The sequence below is a fragment of the Ictidomys tridecemlineatus genome, chromosome 12 (genome assembly GCF_052094955.1).
Source record: "Ictidomys tridecemlineatus isolate mIctTri1 chromosome 12, mIctTri1.hap1, whole genome shotgun sequence".
Classification (NCBI taxonomy): Eukaryota; Metazoa; Chordata; class Mammalia; order Rodentia; family Sciuridae; genus Ictidomys; species Ictidomys tridecemlineatus.
In genome coordinates this window covers 40,794,221-40,810,563 of record NC_135488.1, presented here as the reverse complement: position 1 = coordinate 40,810,563, position 16,343 = coordinate 40,794,221, and the positions used below count along the sequence as shown (strand labels likewise).

Genomic DNA, 16,343 nt, shown 5'->3' with positions numbered 1-16,343 from the left:
CTAAAAAGAGCATACTGCAGGGACACTGCTACATCAATGTTCATAGCAGCACAATTCACAATAGCAAGACTGTGGAACCAACCTAGATGCCCTTCAATAGACGAATGGATAAAAAAAAATGTGGCATTTATACACAATGGAGTATTACTCTGCATTAAAAAATGACAAAATCATAGAATTTGCAGGGAAATGGATGGCATTAGAACAGATTATGCTAAGTGAAGCTAACCAATCCCTAAAAAACAAATGCCAAATGTTTTCTTTGAGAGTAACCAAGAACAGAGTTGGGAGGAAGAGCATGAGAGGAAGATTAACATTAAACAGGGATGAGAGGTGGGAGGGAAAAGGAAAGAGAAGGGAAATTGCATGGAAATGGAAGGAGACCCTCATGGTTATACAAAATTACATACAAGAGGAAGTGAGGGGAAAGGGAAAAAAAACAAGGGGGAGAAATGAATTACAGTAGATGGGGTAGAGAGAGAAGAGGGGAAGGGAGGGGATGGGGGATAGTAGAAGATAGGAAGGGCAGCAGAATACAACAGACACTAGTATAGCAATTTGTAAAACAGTGGATGTGTAACCGATGTGATTCTGCAGTCTGTATACGGGGTAAAAATGGGAGTTCATAACTCACTTGAATCAAAGTGTGAAATATGATATGTCAAGAACTATGTAATGTTTTGAACAACCAACAATAAAAATTAAAGAGAAAAAAAATTGATTCATTTTACAAATTCAGCAGCGTATTCTGAAATTCCTTTGTATCCATATAATTTTACCCATTTTTCACAATTATTTGATAGGTGTCATGAATATTTTAATTGTTAGAATTTGTGTGTGTGTGTGTGTGTGTGTGTGTGTGTGTGTGTGTGTGCATGTGGTTTGGAAACATGACATAATTTTGGCCTTCTTCATGGGCCATGTTAGTAAACACAACTGCTAACAGATGCTTAGCAGTAATTATAAGTCACATTTCCTTCCTTTAATCTTTCCATGAAGATGTGCCTTTCATGTGTAAAGACAAGTGTTTTAAAAATTGACTCTCGGGACAGATCATTGGGCTCAGGTGTCAGTGTTCCAAACTGTGCCAGAAAACACCAAATCTGATTTCACAGGCTGGGCTGTCTTTAGCTCTGGCCTCCAAATTCATTCCCCTTCCTGGCTGTACAACCCATGAGACTTGCCAGAAAGGAAGAGCCATGGAAGACTTTAAGGAGGACAGCCACAGGATGCTCTTTGCTCCTAGCCTTTTGAGAAAATAATAAAAACAACATCAAGCAAACACAGGTCTAGAACCTTCTTCTGTAAATAATTAGTATTTGCCATATTGATATGTGTGCTGTGGTCCAAATTATATTTCAGAGAGAGAGAGAGAGAGAGAGAGAGAGAGAGAGAGAGAGAGAGAGAGAGAGAGAGAATGTGTGTGTGTTTAATTCTGAAGAATCAAAGCCAGAGAACAGAGAAAATTCTATTAGCTGCATCTGGATAGCACTTGGCCTCCTTTCCTAGCAGGGAAGGACCTGAAGTCAATGGCAGAGCTTGTTTTTGGTGTAAGCCAAGTGTCTCTGCAGCATTTTCGATGCTAGAGCATCGGTTCTGAGAATTTTAGTAGAGCACCTAATTGTTTTATCTTTGCAGGAACTTGCAGATGTGGGTGTTGAATGAGGGGTATCCATCAGAGGAGAAAAGTTCTTGTTTTGGAGAAGGGGAATGTCTAAAGTCTTGTTAGAATGAGTGGAATGAGGTCACTTAAGACTTCAAGGAGAGACAGAAAAGCAGGGGTAGGGGGGTGGGGTTATGGCTCAGAGGTAGAACACTTGCCTCACATGTGCAAGGTCATGGGTTCAATCCTCAGCACCACATAAATAAATAAATAAATCAAGTTATTAAAAAGAAAAGCAGGGGTGAGGATGGATATACAACAAGCCTCTGAGATGTTCTTTCCATGTCAGGAGGTAGCAGGACATTGGAGCAATGCCTCTGCATCCACTGCTCAGTTCCATCTTGAGGGCAGACCCAGCACTGCAAGCTGATGAGGGACAGGACATAGGAAAGCTATCTTTACTGCAGATGACACAACTGAGCCTCTGGGTCATCCCAGAGGATGGGGGGAGGCAGATGCAAGCCAGGCTTGGAGGACCCCATGGAGTACCACCAGGTGACAAACAGCCAGTTCAAAACTCTATCTTTCCTTAGAAAACTTGGATTAGAACCACCATTTGGCCCAGCTACCTGACTCCTCGGTCTATACCCAAAGGACTTAATACCAGCATACTGTAGTAACGCAGCCACACCAATGTTTATACAACTCAATTCACTACAGCTAAACTGTGGAAGCAACCTAGATGTTCTGCTGTGGATACAAAAACATTATCCTATATAAACACAATGGACTAATACTCAGCATTAAAAGAAAATATAATGATGGCATTTGCAGGTAAATGGATGGAGTTGGAGACTATCATGCTAAGTGAAGTAAGCCAATCCCATAAACCCAGAGGCTGAATGTTCTCTCTTAAGAACTGGATGCTGATCCAAAATGGGGGGAATGTGAGAAATGGAGAAATTTTGACCAAATGGGAGGGAGGAGAGGGGAGGACGTATGGGGCAGGATAGATGGTGGAATGAGATGGACATTATTCCCCCAGGTACATGGATAAGTAACATAGGGTGCAATGCTACATCATGTCCAATTAGGTAAATGAAAAGTTTTCTTGCAGTAGTGTACAATGAATCCAAATACATTCTGCTGACACATATACTGAATTTAAAAAATCAATTAACAAAAAACCCCTATGGTAAGAGAGCTTCCATTCCTGGAGCCCAAAGAGTACCAGGGGCCGCTGGGATAAGAGACAGAAGCAAGACAGAAGGACGCGTGCCTGTGACCTTACTCATGGGGAAGGGAATACAGTCACATAATAGAGGTAGAAAAATGGTTGTGAGCGATATTTTCCTAATGACCATTAAGGCAGATGGCAATTGGTTCTTGGCGCCTGACCCACAGCAGTCATTTTACAAGCAATGCCCATCCAGCGCTCTGTGTGGGCCTTGCTCTGGGCCACCACTCTCCCTGCCTGGCCTATGTCACAGCGTCCCCTTGCAAGCAAGAGGAGTGGCAGGCGCCTTTTCAGGGTCTCTGTCCTCCTGGGCAGCAGTCCCATCCCCCTGGCTGAGGAGCATTTCCCACGGGAAAGCCCAGCATCCAGGGCCATGCACACTGGGTCCACGCCTAGAGGGGCAGCCGCAGGCCTCACCCCTAGGAAGTTGGGGACAGGTGAGGAGGCTACTTAGTTGCTGTCTCACGTTAGGTCAGCAGCCTATCTGACACCAGGCAGTTGGGGCGCCTAGGGCCCCGCCCTCAGCCTGCAGAGTTGGTCACAGAAGGGAGACGGGGGCGGGGCCGTCGCCAGGGATACGGGGGCGGGGCCTGTGCAGGGCGGGAACTTTGAGCCGCTGTCACGGGGAGCTCCGAGGGGGAGGAGCCCGGAAGTAGCGCCCGCGGGGCTGGAGGTCCCGGATGGAGGGTCCCGCTCCTGGGGTCCGTGACAGGAGAAGGTGCGCTGCCGGGAGCCGCCCCGGTCTAGGCGCCCACACGAGGGGGGACCCGGGAGGACTCTGCCGCCGCCCTGGAGCCTCGGTCCCCGGCTGCCTGTCCCCTGGAGCCGCCGGGCGGTCCCCTCAGCGCCCACCGCGGACCCCGCGTCCTGGTTCTCACCTGAGGGCCCTCCTCGGCGGAGCTGCTGGTCACAGCGGGTGGAGTGTGACCTGCAGGGTCCTGTGCAGGACGCGGTGGCCTCAGCCGTGTGGCCTGCGCCGCGGACCTCAGAGGAGAAGAGGTGGCCTGACCCGCAGGCCCCTGGAGAGGGGAGGGCGACAGAGGAGCCCAGGTGACCTGGGGGCAGGAGGCGGTTTAGAAGGGAGACCCGCCCAGGGGTGTCAGGTGTCTCTGACTCTGTGTCCTTTTGTTTTCCTGTGGCACCTGTGGATTCTGGGGTTTAAGTCCTCCTTTAAAAACCCTCTCCCGTTTCCTTCTGTGTAGGTGACCCACCGTTTTAAACCATGTTCCAAGGTCACTTTTTGGTGTACGTGGTTCTGGGGATTGAACCCAGGGCCCTGAGCCTGTGAGGCAAGCGACCTGCCTGAGCTCCACCCTCAGAGACCCCTGTAAACTTCTTCCCCTCTGCCACGGGGTCAAGTTGCCAGGGCTGACCTCGAAGGTTCCTCTTCCTCAGCCTCCCTGGTGGCTGGCATGACAGGCGTGCACCTGGGACTGTCACACTGGAGCCTGTGATGGGAACTCATGTGCCTCTGTCCAGGGCTGAGCATGGTTCTGCAGAGCTGTGCTCCAGGCTCCCTGCAGGGCTGTGGAGGCCATTCAGAAAACAGTTCTGGCCCAATGGAAAAAGGGACCTAGCAAGAGGATCCCATACATATGATTACCTTCATAAGGTAGCTTCCCAACTTCTGTGTGGAACTGTGTTTCTCCTTGGCCCTTATGCTGTTTTGGAGACCACTAGCTCAGCTTTGTGCAGGATCATCAGACCTGGACTTTTGGCAAGACCTGTACAGCCCTCACACATGCTCAGATGCTACAGGACTTTGCAGACCAGTCCAGACAACAGTAGGCATCCATTCATTGTCTACAGTCTACAGATTTCTAGATGCATGGCATTCATTATCATCAAATGCAGAATTTTCATCAAAAACCATATATATATATGTGTGTATATATATATATATTTCCAATCTGAATCAAGAAAATCAGAAATATCCCCAAATCCAAAGAGTGGATCTCCATTGTGATGCTACCAGTGGAAAATTCCACAGCTGACCTCATGGGATGGTTCACAGTGAAAACACAGCTGCATGAAAAATATTACATGACATGACCTTCTGGTTATGTAGAAAGTGGCATGTGAAGTACACATGCATGTCTTCTTCAGACATGGGATTCATTTGCAAGACACCTTATCAATGGAAAATACTCCAAAATGGGAGAAATCAGAACCACATCTCCAAAGTATTTCAGAAGAGACCAACTCCATCTGTGTATCTATCGCTCAGTCAGTGTGTGTGCTCTAGTGTGTGTGTGTGTGCGCTCTAGTGTGTCTTTATGTGTCTTTGTTTGTATTTGTACCATGATAGCCGATACTTCATTGCCCCCATTGGAAAACTGACTCAGATAATGCCATCTGCCAAACTCCTAAAAACCAAACTTCTTGCTAATACAAGGAAACATTCCTTCCTGTTGGTTTGGATGTGTCCTTTAGGAATCACTGCTACATTGAGTATACTCAAATCATCACAGTAGATCAGGTAACAAAAACATATATATTTTAAAATAATAATATATTAATGGAAACAACAAATACAGGATAGAGTAACAACTGTGTTACTAAACAAGGTCAAGGACAATGGCAAACTATAGATACAAACTTTGAAGAAAATAATTATCAATGTAAATATTCCTGGGCTGCCTCAGCCCTGCCCAGGCACACAGCAGCAGAATGGTTTTGCAAGCATCCTCAGGAGGGCTGCAGCCTTCTTTGTAGGACGAGGGGGAGGTTGAGGCTGGATCCAATCATCATTCTTTTGGGAGAGGCTCCTTTTCCTCAGCACGAAGTTGGGTTCTATGTGAGGGTTCTTTGCGTAAAATACGTTGGCCTGCGCTGGAATCCTCAGCTCTGGAGAGAGAGGGGTGTACAAAATAAGGTGGCTCAGGAGGTGCTCCCTGGGACACCCCAACATCTGAGAGCCTGTGCCAGAAAAGGCCACAGCCACACACCTGAGAGCTCTCCAATTCAGCACCAATACCAACAAGACAGCCTCCACAGTCCTCCCTGAGGAAGAAATAGGCAGAGCACTTCAACAGACCTAATGTCGGTTCCTACCAAAGGCTTTGGACTCCAGAACATCCCAGGTCCTCTTACATCTGCCAAAGTACACCACTAGGGTTTGCATCTGAAATCTCCCACAAAAGGCTCCTGTGCCGAAGATTCAGTCCACACATGAGCCATCTTCATGAGTGGGTTTGGAGGGAAGCATTGGATGGTGAGTGCTCTGATGTCAACATAAAATTCTCATTCAAGATGAATACACTACTGGGGGGTGGGAGGGACTGGAAGAAAGGTTGAGCATGGTTGGAGGAAGACCTAAACAGGGGTGCGCCCTGGGCAATAATACCTTGTTCCTGTAGGCTCCACTGAATCCTCATTCTCCAAGTAGAGGTCCTCCTTCTCCATCTTTCTCTCTCTCCCTCTCTCCCAGCCTTGTTCTCTCTCTCCCTGTCTATGCCTTTGTGGCAAGGGCTGAGGAGCTCTCCACTGCCACACACTAGAGCTTTATGGACAGCCTCAGTACACAACCAAAGAGAAAGTTGTGAAAGCCAGAGAAAAGGCCAAGGATTCCTCAAGTATGGCCACAGTGAGGACAGGCTGACCAGCACAAATACCACATTAGAGCCATGCTTCTGCATTGGTGGAGCCCACCTCCATGTGAACCAGGCTTCTGAGAATGGAGGCCACATTCCAAATGCTGCCCTATTGAGAACAATGGTTCCAAAGGCCAGCAAAGGGAATGCTTCCCTCCAACATGGTGTATGGTCCAGTGGTGCCATGACCCCAAGTGGGGGAATACAACAGCCCGCTTCTCCTTCCTCTGAACACGTGTTTCCTGTCACCCTCCTCTAACCTAGAGCCTGTTCTCCATCCCTTCTGGGTTGGATGTGAAGATCTCTGCTATGAAATTCTAAGGCTACCAAGGCCCCAGACAGACTTCCTCTTCCAATGATTCTACTAACCTAACAGTAGGTTAAGATAGGAGACAAGTGATTCTAGAACTCGTAGGGATGGTGGTCTTCAGCATACATAGGCTGGGATAATGGCTGCTGTGGTGTTTGGCTCACAAAAACCAACCAACCAACCAAGGAAAAAGCGCTGGCATTATTATCAGATGAGCTTTGTGGCTCCGTGCTCAGGAAGTTAGGGATCATAACCTGGCTATTGTGATCACTCCTTGGCAAGTGAACTCAGGTACAGAAGACCATGGAATTTATGCAAAGACAGATGATTCAAGCTGTCTCCCAGGCTGTGTTTTCTTCCCAATTTCATCCTGTTACTGCTTGCTAGAATCCTGGCAATGCTCTGCCAAGGCAGTGGTTTTCTGGTCACACAGAAGGCATTCAATCCTACTGCTTCAGTCCACAAAATGCCAGTTCCCTCGTTAGCCCATGCATTCCATGTTCCTCTGAAACCACTCCTATCCCAGACCATGAAAGCATACTGCTCATGGAAAGAGGCTTTCCTCCTCACTCCTCAAAGATGTCAGCTTTGGATGCCTGTTCATGTACAGGGGAGGCACCTGGTGGGGAGCCACAATATCCACTGGGGTATACCATTGGACCTCAAGACCTTCCACCAGCAGAAGTGCAGTTGGCTTTGTGCACGAACCCAACACACCTATTGGAGTGTTCTTGGGGGTCAGAGACTACACTTTGGTGCTAAGAGTTGACCTGAGTCCACATCCTGACCCTTGCTCTCTGCCATCTGATTGTCCCACTTACTGTGACGGTGAGAGATGATTTGGCCCAGCTCATAATCCTCCGGCTTCTCCTGAGTAAGCAAGTGCAGCTCGAGGGCCCTGCGGATGACGACAGGAGCCCGATCTTGGCAGGTCACCTGGAGCAGCATGGGAGACAGGCCTTCAGGAAATGGGCCTTGAAGTGACTACTCAAGGACAGTGGGCAGGGGCATTCTGGAGGCACCTCCACTCTAAATACAAGGGCAACATCCATGACCCTACTATCTGAGGCTGACCTCCTGCTCATCGCGTGGGCTCTTCCCATAGGCTACTAGCCCAATCCTTGTACATAGGACTTCCTGGACCTGCCATTGCTCTTTGTGGAGCTGCACTCCTCTAGAAGTGAAAGGACCCCACTACCTGCATACAGATGCAATCTCATCCCACAAGTTGAGAGGAATTGGACAATAGCCTCCAAGATCCCAGGTCCGCCCGAGGATGCAGGCGGCATTGGGAATGGCCTAGGCACAAAACCTACAGGCTTTGGTCTGGATTGCCAGGGCCCAAATCAGACCCAGGAACATGACCACACACAGGAGTGACGAAAGATAGCCATGAGAGCTCCTGGCCTCCAGAGGCTCAGTGCTGGCTGGGGTGTAGGAGGGCACCTCATCCAGCAAGGGTGGTCATTGGGTTACCTGGACATTTAGTGTGCTTCCTCCACATCCATACTTACTCTGCAGAGAGACCCTCTCAGCTCCTTATTCAAGGAACATGCAGAACCTCACACTGCTGTCCTCCTCCATAGACCTTAGCATCCCATAGAGTGAAACCTGCAATCTAGGTCCTGGCCTGTTCTCATCTGTCACCCATACCTGCCTCTGCCCTTCTGGACTGCATGCTGCCACCTGACACACAGACTCCCTCAGACATGGTGGTGGACAAGCTGCTGCTCTCCCTCATCTCACCTCCAGCCCTTCACACTGACCTCTCTCTTCTTGATTCCCATCTATCCTCCTGATCATCCAGAAGCTCCAAATTCAAGAGGGCATGAGTAGTCCATGGTATTGGACCAGTGTCTGCTCCCCACCCAGGTGTAAGCACCAGGGGACACCCCTGCTCCCAGGCTTACCAGGACACTCTTGGCCATCTTTGGACTTTGTGTTTCTAAGTGGACACGAATTAAGCAGGTGTCTCCCATCTGGAAAAGCGGCCTGGAGCACTTGTTGCAGGTTGATTCTGAGAACTGTGGGGGATGGAACATCAGCAAACCCAGAAACAGAAAGCCACCCCAGCCTGTCAGTTGGCTCTATGGGCTTCTAGCACATATGTCCAGGTGCTGAGGCTTCTTATTTCCCCAGGTGGGAGTGGAATGGCAGCACAAGTACAGCTTGAATAAGGTAGGTGTTTACCTCCTTTCTCTTGAACTCAGGGCGTTTCCTCACGATGAAATAGTTTATCCGAGGATTCATAAACTGATACATGAGTGAGTGGTCAGGGACCTTGATTTCTGCAGAGCAAAGTGGAGAGAATTGTGAGATGGCACTCAAGGATTTTACCACAAAACACAGACAACCCCTGAGAGTCTCCGCCAGGGCGAGCCTGCACCAGAATTGAGAGCCCTCCTATCCAGCTACAGTGCCACCAAAGACTCCCTCAGTGATTCTTCCCTGGAGAAGATGATGTACAGGATTCTAAACCAAAAGAGCACCTGGCAATGGAAACAGCACCTTGGGCCCAGAGCTTCTCAGTGCAGGTTGGATCTGCCAAAGGGACACTGCTAGGCTCTGAATCAGGATTGGCAAAGGCTCCTGTGCTTAGGCCTTTCTCCCCAGGGCAGCCATGCTCACACATGGGCATTCAGGGAAACGTTGGATGGTGGGCGAATTCATCCCCTTGCCCTGGATGAATCCACTCATGGATGACTACGCCGAGGGGAGGTGGTATCCATCAGAGGTGTGTTGGGCATGGACATGGGAGGACTTCAGCAGGGTGGTGCCCTGGAGAACTCTATTGTTTTCTAGTTTTGCTCTCCTTCCCCTTGTTTCTCATCATGAGCTGTCTGCTTGGTACTTTTATTCTGGTTCTTGTTCAACTTCTGGCTCTTCTTTCTGTCCTGCATCTTCTTGTAGTTCTTTCTGGGTCTTTTTCTTGTTCTTACATCATTTCTTCTTGTTCTTCTTCTTGTGTATCTCCCTCCACTCTTCCTTCTGCTCAGCTCCTTCTTTTTCTTCTTCTTCCTCCTGCTCTTCATCGTGTGATCCTCTCCCCACTCAGTTGTGTCCTCTTTCTCCTCCTCCTTCTCCTTATATCTCTGGCAATGGTGGGGCGTCCTGAGGAGTTCAAATCTATCACACTCTTCTGCCCAGATGCAGCTTCTGTTCAGTAGTCCAACATGAAATCAGTTCTCAATCAATGGCCAGGAGTGAAACCAAGACCAAAGACAAGTGACTTCCTTTCTTTGTCATTGTCACAGTCAGGAAAGACTGAATAACAGACACCGTATTCTGGATAGGCTTCTACCTGTGGAAGTCCGCACCTCATCTGGACCAGGATTGCTAAAATAGATTCCACCTCCATAAAGTTTCCCCAATGAAAACAAGGTTTCCAAAATCTAGGAGAGGGCCAGCATCACTGCCACCCTCCTGCCATAAGGCATAGATGCCATCACACCTAGTGGGTTCCAGGCCCCCCGTAGTCCTCCCTTTTGACGTCTGTTACACACAAACCTCCCCTGGTCTGCAGCCTGCTCTCAACTGATGCTTGTGTTGAAAGTCTGTTTCTGAAATCATCTTCGTAGTTTCTCAGTTTGGTAATTCCTTATTGACTGGCTTATTTTTGTACCAGGGATAAAACCAGAGGCACTTAAGCACTGAGACCATTCCCAGGCCTTTTGACTTGGGTACAGGGTCTCCCTAAGTTTCTGAGGTTGTTTGGAAATCCCCATCCTCCTGCACTGCCTCCCAAGTCCCTGAGATTCGCAGACACTGCCCCTTGCCCAGCTCCTTGCACCTCAGTCTTCCTCATGTGTGAGACAGAGCCAACTCAAATGAGGTGGTGTGGGAAAATTGGAAAACTCACTTACGTGCCCGACAGATGGTGGGTTCTATTGTGGACAGGCTGGGATGGTGGAGGCTAGGAGTGTCTGGCTCACAAGAAAGGAAAGAGCACTGGCATTGTAGACAGCTCAGCATTGTGGCCTCTGTTCTTCAGATGCCCTTCTTTGTTGCTGGAAGGAATAATAACCTGGCCATTCTGATATCTTCAGGAGATGGGCACCCAGGCACAGAGGACTTGGAATTGTTCCCAAAAGAACCCAAACAGGCTGTCCCCTAGCCTTGACTTCCTCTTCACTGAGTCCTGTTCCCAGTTGCTGTAATCCTGACATTCCTGTGAGTAGGCAGGACTTCTCATATCCTGGCCATGGATTGGGACCTGTGCTGCTTCTGTCCATAGCAATGCTGATCCAATCAGGACCCATGTTCTCCTCCTCTTCATTTGAAGGCATCCTTATCGGTGAGCCATAAACCAAACTGATGATGGATTGAGCCTCTCTCTGCCTTGCCCTCATGGATATTAGCTTCGCATTGCCAGACCAGGTCCAGGGGAGAACACATTTAGGGAGGTTCAGCAGCCCCCTTGGGCCTCATTGAGCACCTCCACATTGGACACGCCCATCACTGCACTTGGTCTCCCGCACCAGGCCCACCACACTTTGGTATTTTGTGGCCAAGGCCCACTTTCTCTTGGATGTGAGTTATCCTGAGCCCACTGTGGATCATGTTTCCCCACTGTCTGATTGTCCTACTTACTCTCATTCTCAGAAATCATTCTCAGCAGCTCAAAGTTGTCCACATCCTCCTGCTGCAACAAATTTTGGTCCAAGGCCCTTCGGATGAGGCTCGTCACCGTATCCACAAAGGTCACCTGGATCAGGGTGGGATAAATGTCATCAGAGAATGGCTTTTAGAGGAGCTACCCAGAAGACTGTGGTCAAACATTCAGGAGAAATCTCAGCTACATATACAAGGGCACAATCTTATTATCCTGCTACCTGAGTGTAGCCTCCATATACCCCCTGGGTTCTTGCAACGTGCTACTAGAACAATCTTGGTACAAATATCTGCCTGTACCTGCCATCTCCCCTCCCCCTGGGGAGCCACATTCCACTCAGGTCAAAGGACCAAACTGCCTATGCACAGACACACTCTCATCTCACTCAGACGAGAGCAATGGGCCAGGGATCTGCGCACCAAGTATGCTCTGGGGTGCAGGCTGCCTTTGTGGGTGGAAGAGGCAGACACACTGAAAATTTTGGTCCTGACTGCCACTACACAAAACAGACTCAGATACAAGAGTGTGCACTTGAGTGCTTCAAGACAGCCTTGAGAGGCCCTGGCCTCTGGAAGCTCGGTGCGGGTCTGGTTGTAATGATGTACTTGACTCAGCACTGGCAGTCACTGAACATGTCTCCTCTGCAGCTGGACACCTGCAGTATTAGCGTGTCTACTGCACATCCATAGAAATTCTGCCAAGAACCCCTTTAGCTCCGCATTTACATACATGCAAAGGCTAACATTCCGAAGCTTTGGCATGACCCCCCAGGTGATCCCGACCCCAAATTCCCACACCTAGTCATGCTAAGGAGGTTCTCTTCCCTGCTACAAGAAACACATCCCCTCCTATACATGTGACAAGTCACTGCCACCTCCTCTGCTCCAATCTCACTCATTGAGAATACCAAGTTCTAGGCACTGCAGCCTGCACCCTGGACATATCTCTGACTTCATCTGTCCACAGAACTTCCGTCTGCACTTCTGGCCTGCAAAACCCACACTACACACACCCACTCACCACTGGAGCTGGGCATGCTGAGGCTCTCCCTCCTCAGGTCAAGCCCTTAAGACTGACCTCTCTCTTCTTTATTTCCCACCACAGCCCCGGGGTTGGCTGTGTCTCCTGCCTTCCACTGTGTGGACACCCAGGAGGCAGCCCTACTGTCGGGCTTACCAGGATGCGCTTTGACTCTCTCAGGCTCTGTCCCTCTAGGAGGACATAAACAAAGCGGTTGTCTTCCACCTGCTCGCTGGAGTGAAGCAGTGAGGAGCTGCTACTGGTGACTTTTCTCATGCACCACTCATTGCTTTGGGTGGCCTGGGGCAATGATCCTGCAGCCACTGCAGAGCTGCTGCTCACAGCTGCTGGGGTCCTGGATGCCACTGCCACAGAAGGCTCCAAGAACTGTGGGGGATGACAACATCAGCAAAGCCCAGCACCTGCACCCCACCCAGCCTGGCAGTTGGCTCTGTGGGCATTCTACAACATCCATCCAGAACCTGAGGTTCTTGTCCCCTTGGAGGATGTGGAGTGGCACCAGGAGTAAAGAGTAAAGAAGGTGACTGTTTACCTCCTTTGGCTTGAACTTCAACGACTTGCTGGCATCTGTTTCCCGAAGAATAAAGTTATAATGCACTCCTCCAATCAGGCCGCCATATACTTTCGCATTAGCAGGGACCCTCAGCTCTGGAGAGGCAGGGGCAGAGGCGTGGTAGGTGACACTCAAGGAATACACTACCCAACATCCCCCACAACTGAGAGCCTCTGCCAGCTCAGGTCTCATACACAGACCTGAGAGCCCCCGAATCCAGCTACTGTTCCACCAAAGACTCCCCACTGATTCCTCCCTGAGGACCCTCTATGCACAGGAGGTCCAGTACAGGAACACCTTTCAAAGAAATAGCCCCTTGTACCCCAGACTCTCTTAGTTCACGTTGGACCCAACAAAGAGAAACAGCTAGACTTTGTATCTGGATTGGTCACCAAAGACTCATGTGTTGAAGGTTTTCTCCCCACTGCAGCAATGATCACAGGTGGGTTTGGGGAAAAGCATTTGATGGTGGGTGCCTCCACCTTGCCAGTGGATTCATACACTCATACAGGGCTACACTAATTGGAGGGGTATGGTTTGGAGGTGTGTTGAGCATGGCTGGAGGATGTCCACAGCAGGGCTGTGCCATCCAGAGCAATATATTTCTCTTGAGTTCCCCACTACTGCATTTCCTGCTCATGAGTATAAATCTCATTCACATTTTTAATCAATGTATTGTTATACTTCTTGTTCACCTTGTGTTTCTCCTTCTTGTTCTTGTTCTTCTTCATCTTCTCCTCATGCTTCTTCTTATAGTCATCTTGAACTTCTTATTCATGGTCTTCTCCTTCAACTTATTTTCATTTTTCTACTCCTCCTTCTCCTCCTCCTCCTTCTTCTTCTTCTTCTTCTTCTTCTCTCTCTCTCTCTCTCTCTCTCTCTCTCTCTCTCTCTCTCTCTCCCTCCTCCCTCTCTCTCTCTCTCCAAGAACAGTCTACAAGCTGTGAAGGGTTCTATTCTACTACACACTTCTCTCTAGAAATGGCCTCTGGTCCTAAGTGGACTCAGTTTGCAATAAATAAAAAGATTGGAAGCCAGAAATGATTCTTCATTGAACTGCTTTTCTCATGTACTCATCTAGGTCAGGAAAGGCTGCCAAAGTAGGCACCCTGTGGTTGTCTGTCTTCTTTGACACAAGACAAAGAAGCCTCTCTTCTTGGCCCTTTGTGGATAATAGCTTTGCAGTGCCTCCTCAGGCCAAGGAAAGAACACGATAGGCAGGTCCACAGCCCCTGGGGAACATGAAGAACCTGCAGATTTATGCCCCATCATTACACTTTGTTTTGTGCACAAGTCCCACCATACTCTTCCTGGGCATTGGGCCAACGCACACTGTGTTTTGTCTCCCAGTTATCGTGAGCCCACTGTGACTCACTGCTCCCTACCCTCTGATGGTTCCACTTACTCTGATGGTTCCAGACAATATGCAGAAGCTCATAGTTTTTTGGATCCTTCTGCTGGAGCAAGTGTACATCTAAGGCCTTGCGGATGACGACTGGAGTCCTGTCCTGGGAGGTCACCTAAGCAGGGTTGGAGAAAGCTCATCAGAGAGGGAATTTGGGAGTAGCTACCCAGAGGACAGTGCTCAAGGACAATCAGAGACAAGTGAGCTCTCAACACAAGGGCACCATCTTGATACCCTGCTACCTGAGGCCTTCATGTGATCATGTGGGGGTCTTCCTATGAGCCTCTAGTCCAATCTTGGTACAAGAGTTTGCTTCAACCTGCTATGCCCTACAGGGACAAGGGAATAAGGACCAAAAGGCTTTGTACAGACACACTCTAGTCCCATCAAGATGGGAGGAATGGTCCAGTGGACTTCCATATCCCTGCTCTCGTCTGGGATGCAGCTGCATTTTTGTGTGGACAAGGCACAAACCCTAGGTGCTTTGGTCTTGACACCCAGGCACAACACACACTAGGACTCTTTAATGATAGGCATGGAAGCTGCTGGGCTCGAGAGTGTCAGTGCTTGCTGGGGTGTCAGAAGTTTCGGACCCAGCAGGTGCAGTGGTTCAACATGGCTCCCTGGAGGTGGACACCAGAGTCTCATGATGGATACTCCACACCCAGGAAGATCCTGTAGAGAGAGCCGCTAAATCTCTATTCACATACATGCAAACTAGGACACTAATGGGCCCCTCCAAGGCCCCCAGTTCTCTGTGACCCACACCTACCCACCCTAATCATTCTACAATGGCTCCCTTCCCTTCAACCAGCAACATATCCCCTCCCACACACAAGAAAATGACTGCCAACTCCTCTGCTTCAACCTCCACGGTTCAATATACTCCTCCTCAATACAAAGGTCAGTAGAGGATAGCCTGTACCCTTGATATTTCTCTGACCTCCTCTGAACCCAGCACTCACTCCTGCACTTCTGACCTGCACATCCCCAAACACGCAGGCCCACTCGCACCCAGACCTGGCATGCTGCTGCTCTCTCGCCTCTCTCTTCCTCACTTTCTGCTCTCCTTCCTGACCTTCCAGAAGCTCCAGTTCAAGAAGACAGTCCTAGTCCAAAGTGTTTGCTGTGGACTCGGTCTTCCCCACTGTGGGCTCCCAGGAGACTCCCCTGCTTGAAGACTCACCAGGATGCTCCTATACTGTGTTGTCCTTTCGTTTTCCAGGTAGATGCGAATGACGCACCTGCCTCTCATCGGATTGGTATATTTGGGCCGTGGGGAGTACTGAGTGGAGACCCCTGATGTCCTGGACTCCAGCTCTGCCCCTTCCCTGGGAGAAGGCTCTGGCTCTGGGGTTGGCTTAGGAGCCATGACAGGAACTGAGCTTGTAGCTAGAGGAGAAAAGATGCCAACATGACTGCCTTGCCCTGACCTTCCCACAGACAGACAATACCCCTGCTGCCAGGAAGAACTCAGACCCTTAGCCCACACAGGACCTCTTTGCAAACTAGGGTCACTTCCTGAATGGACAAAGGCTTATCCTAATTTCTAACCCAACACCAGGAATACAGACTACCTGCAGTGGAACAACAGTCAGACCTTTCCTCATATACCCTTAGGTACTCACCACAGTCCGCCTGGCTCTCAGGCTCTGCCTGGCTTGATATGCCATCTTCAATTGGGGCCAGGAGGTGGTGTGCTTGGTGCTCCAGGTTAAAGCCACTCAGGAGGAGCCACACGTAAGGCAGCAGCTGCTGCAGACTCAGAGAGCCTGGAGGCTGATTGGAAGCCTCGGTGTGGAAGTTCACCCAGGTCCCCAGGAAAGAAGATGAGGCACTGTGGGGAGGCAGGTGTGGAGTCAGCAAAACCCTGGCCTAGCCTTCGCCATGGCCTCCAGAGCAAACCTCTGACCCTACCCTCCTGAACCGTCCCTGGTTCTGAACACACCAGTCCACCTCAGGCAAGACACAGTGGCTGTACAGGCAGGG

The 16,343-nt window shown here is 49.6% G+C and overlaps 1 protein-coding gene across 9 annotated transcripts in view; it reads right to left on the bottom strand.

The window, feature by feature from the left end:
* Nucleotides 1–5,320: 5,320 nt before the first annotated feature.
* The window catches only part of LOC144369289 (uncharacterized), a 34,340-nt gene continuing 23,317 nt past the window's right edge, over nt 5,321–16,343 (bottom strand). For all 9 annotated transcript variants that reach the window (XM_078028709.1, XM_078028712.1, XM_078028710.1 and 6 more), the window contains 10 exons: nt 15,983–16,191; nt 15,541–15,746; nt 14,355–14,469; nt 12,929–13,044; nt 12,532–12,762; nt 11,334–11,448; nt 8,934–9,031; nt 8,654–8,767; nt 7,565–7,679; nt 5,321–5,687 (listed from right to left, as the gene is read on the bottom strand). In XM_078028709.1, the coding sequence (XP_077884835.1) occupies nt 5,482–5,687; nt 7,565–7,679; nt 8,654–8,767; nt 8,934–9,031; nt 11,334–11,448; nt 12,532–12,762; nt 12,929–13,044; nt 14,355–14,469; nt 15,541–15,746; nt 15,983–16,191 (1,525 nt within the window). In that variant the 3' untranslated portion in view covers nt 5,321–5,481. The remainder of the gene's footprint in view (nt 5,688–7,564; nt 7,680–8,653; nt 8,768–8,933; nt 9,032–11,333; nt 11,449–12,531; nt 12,763–12,928; nt 13,045–14,354; nt 14,470–15,540; nt 15,747–15,982; nt 16,192–16,343) is intronic.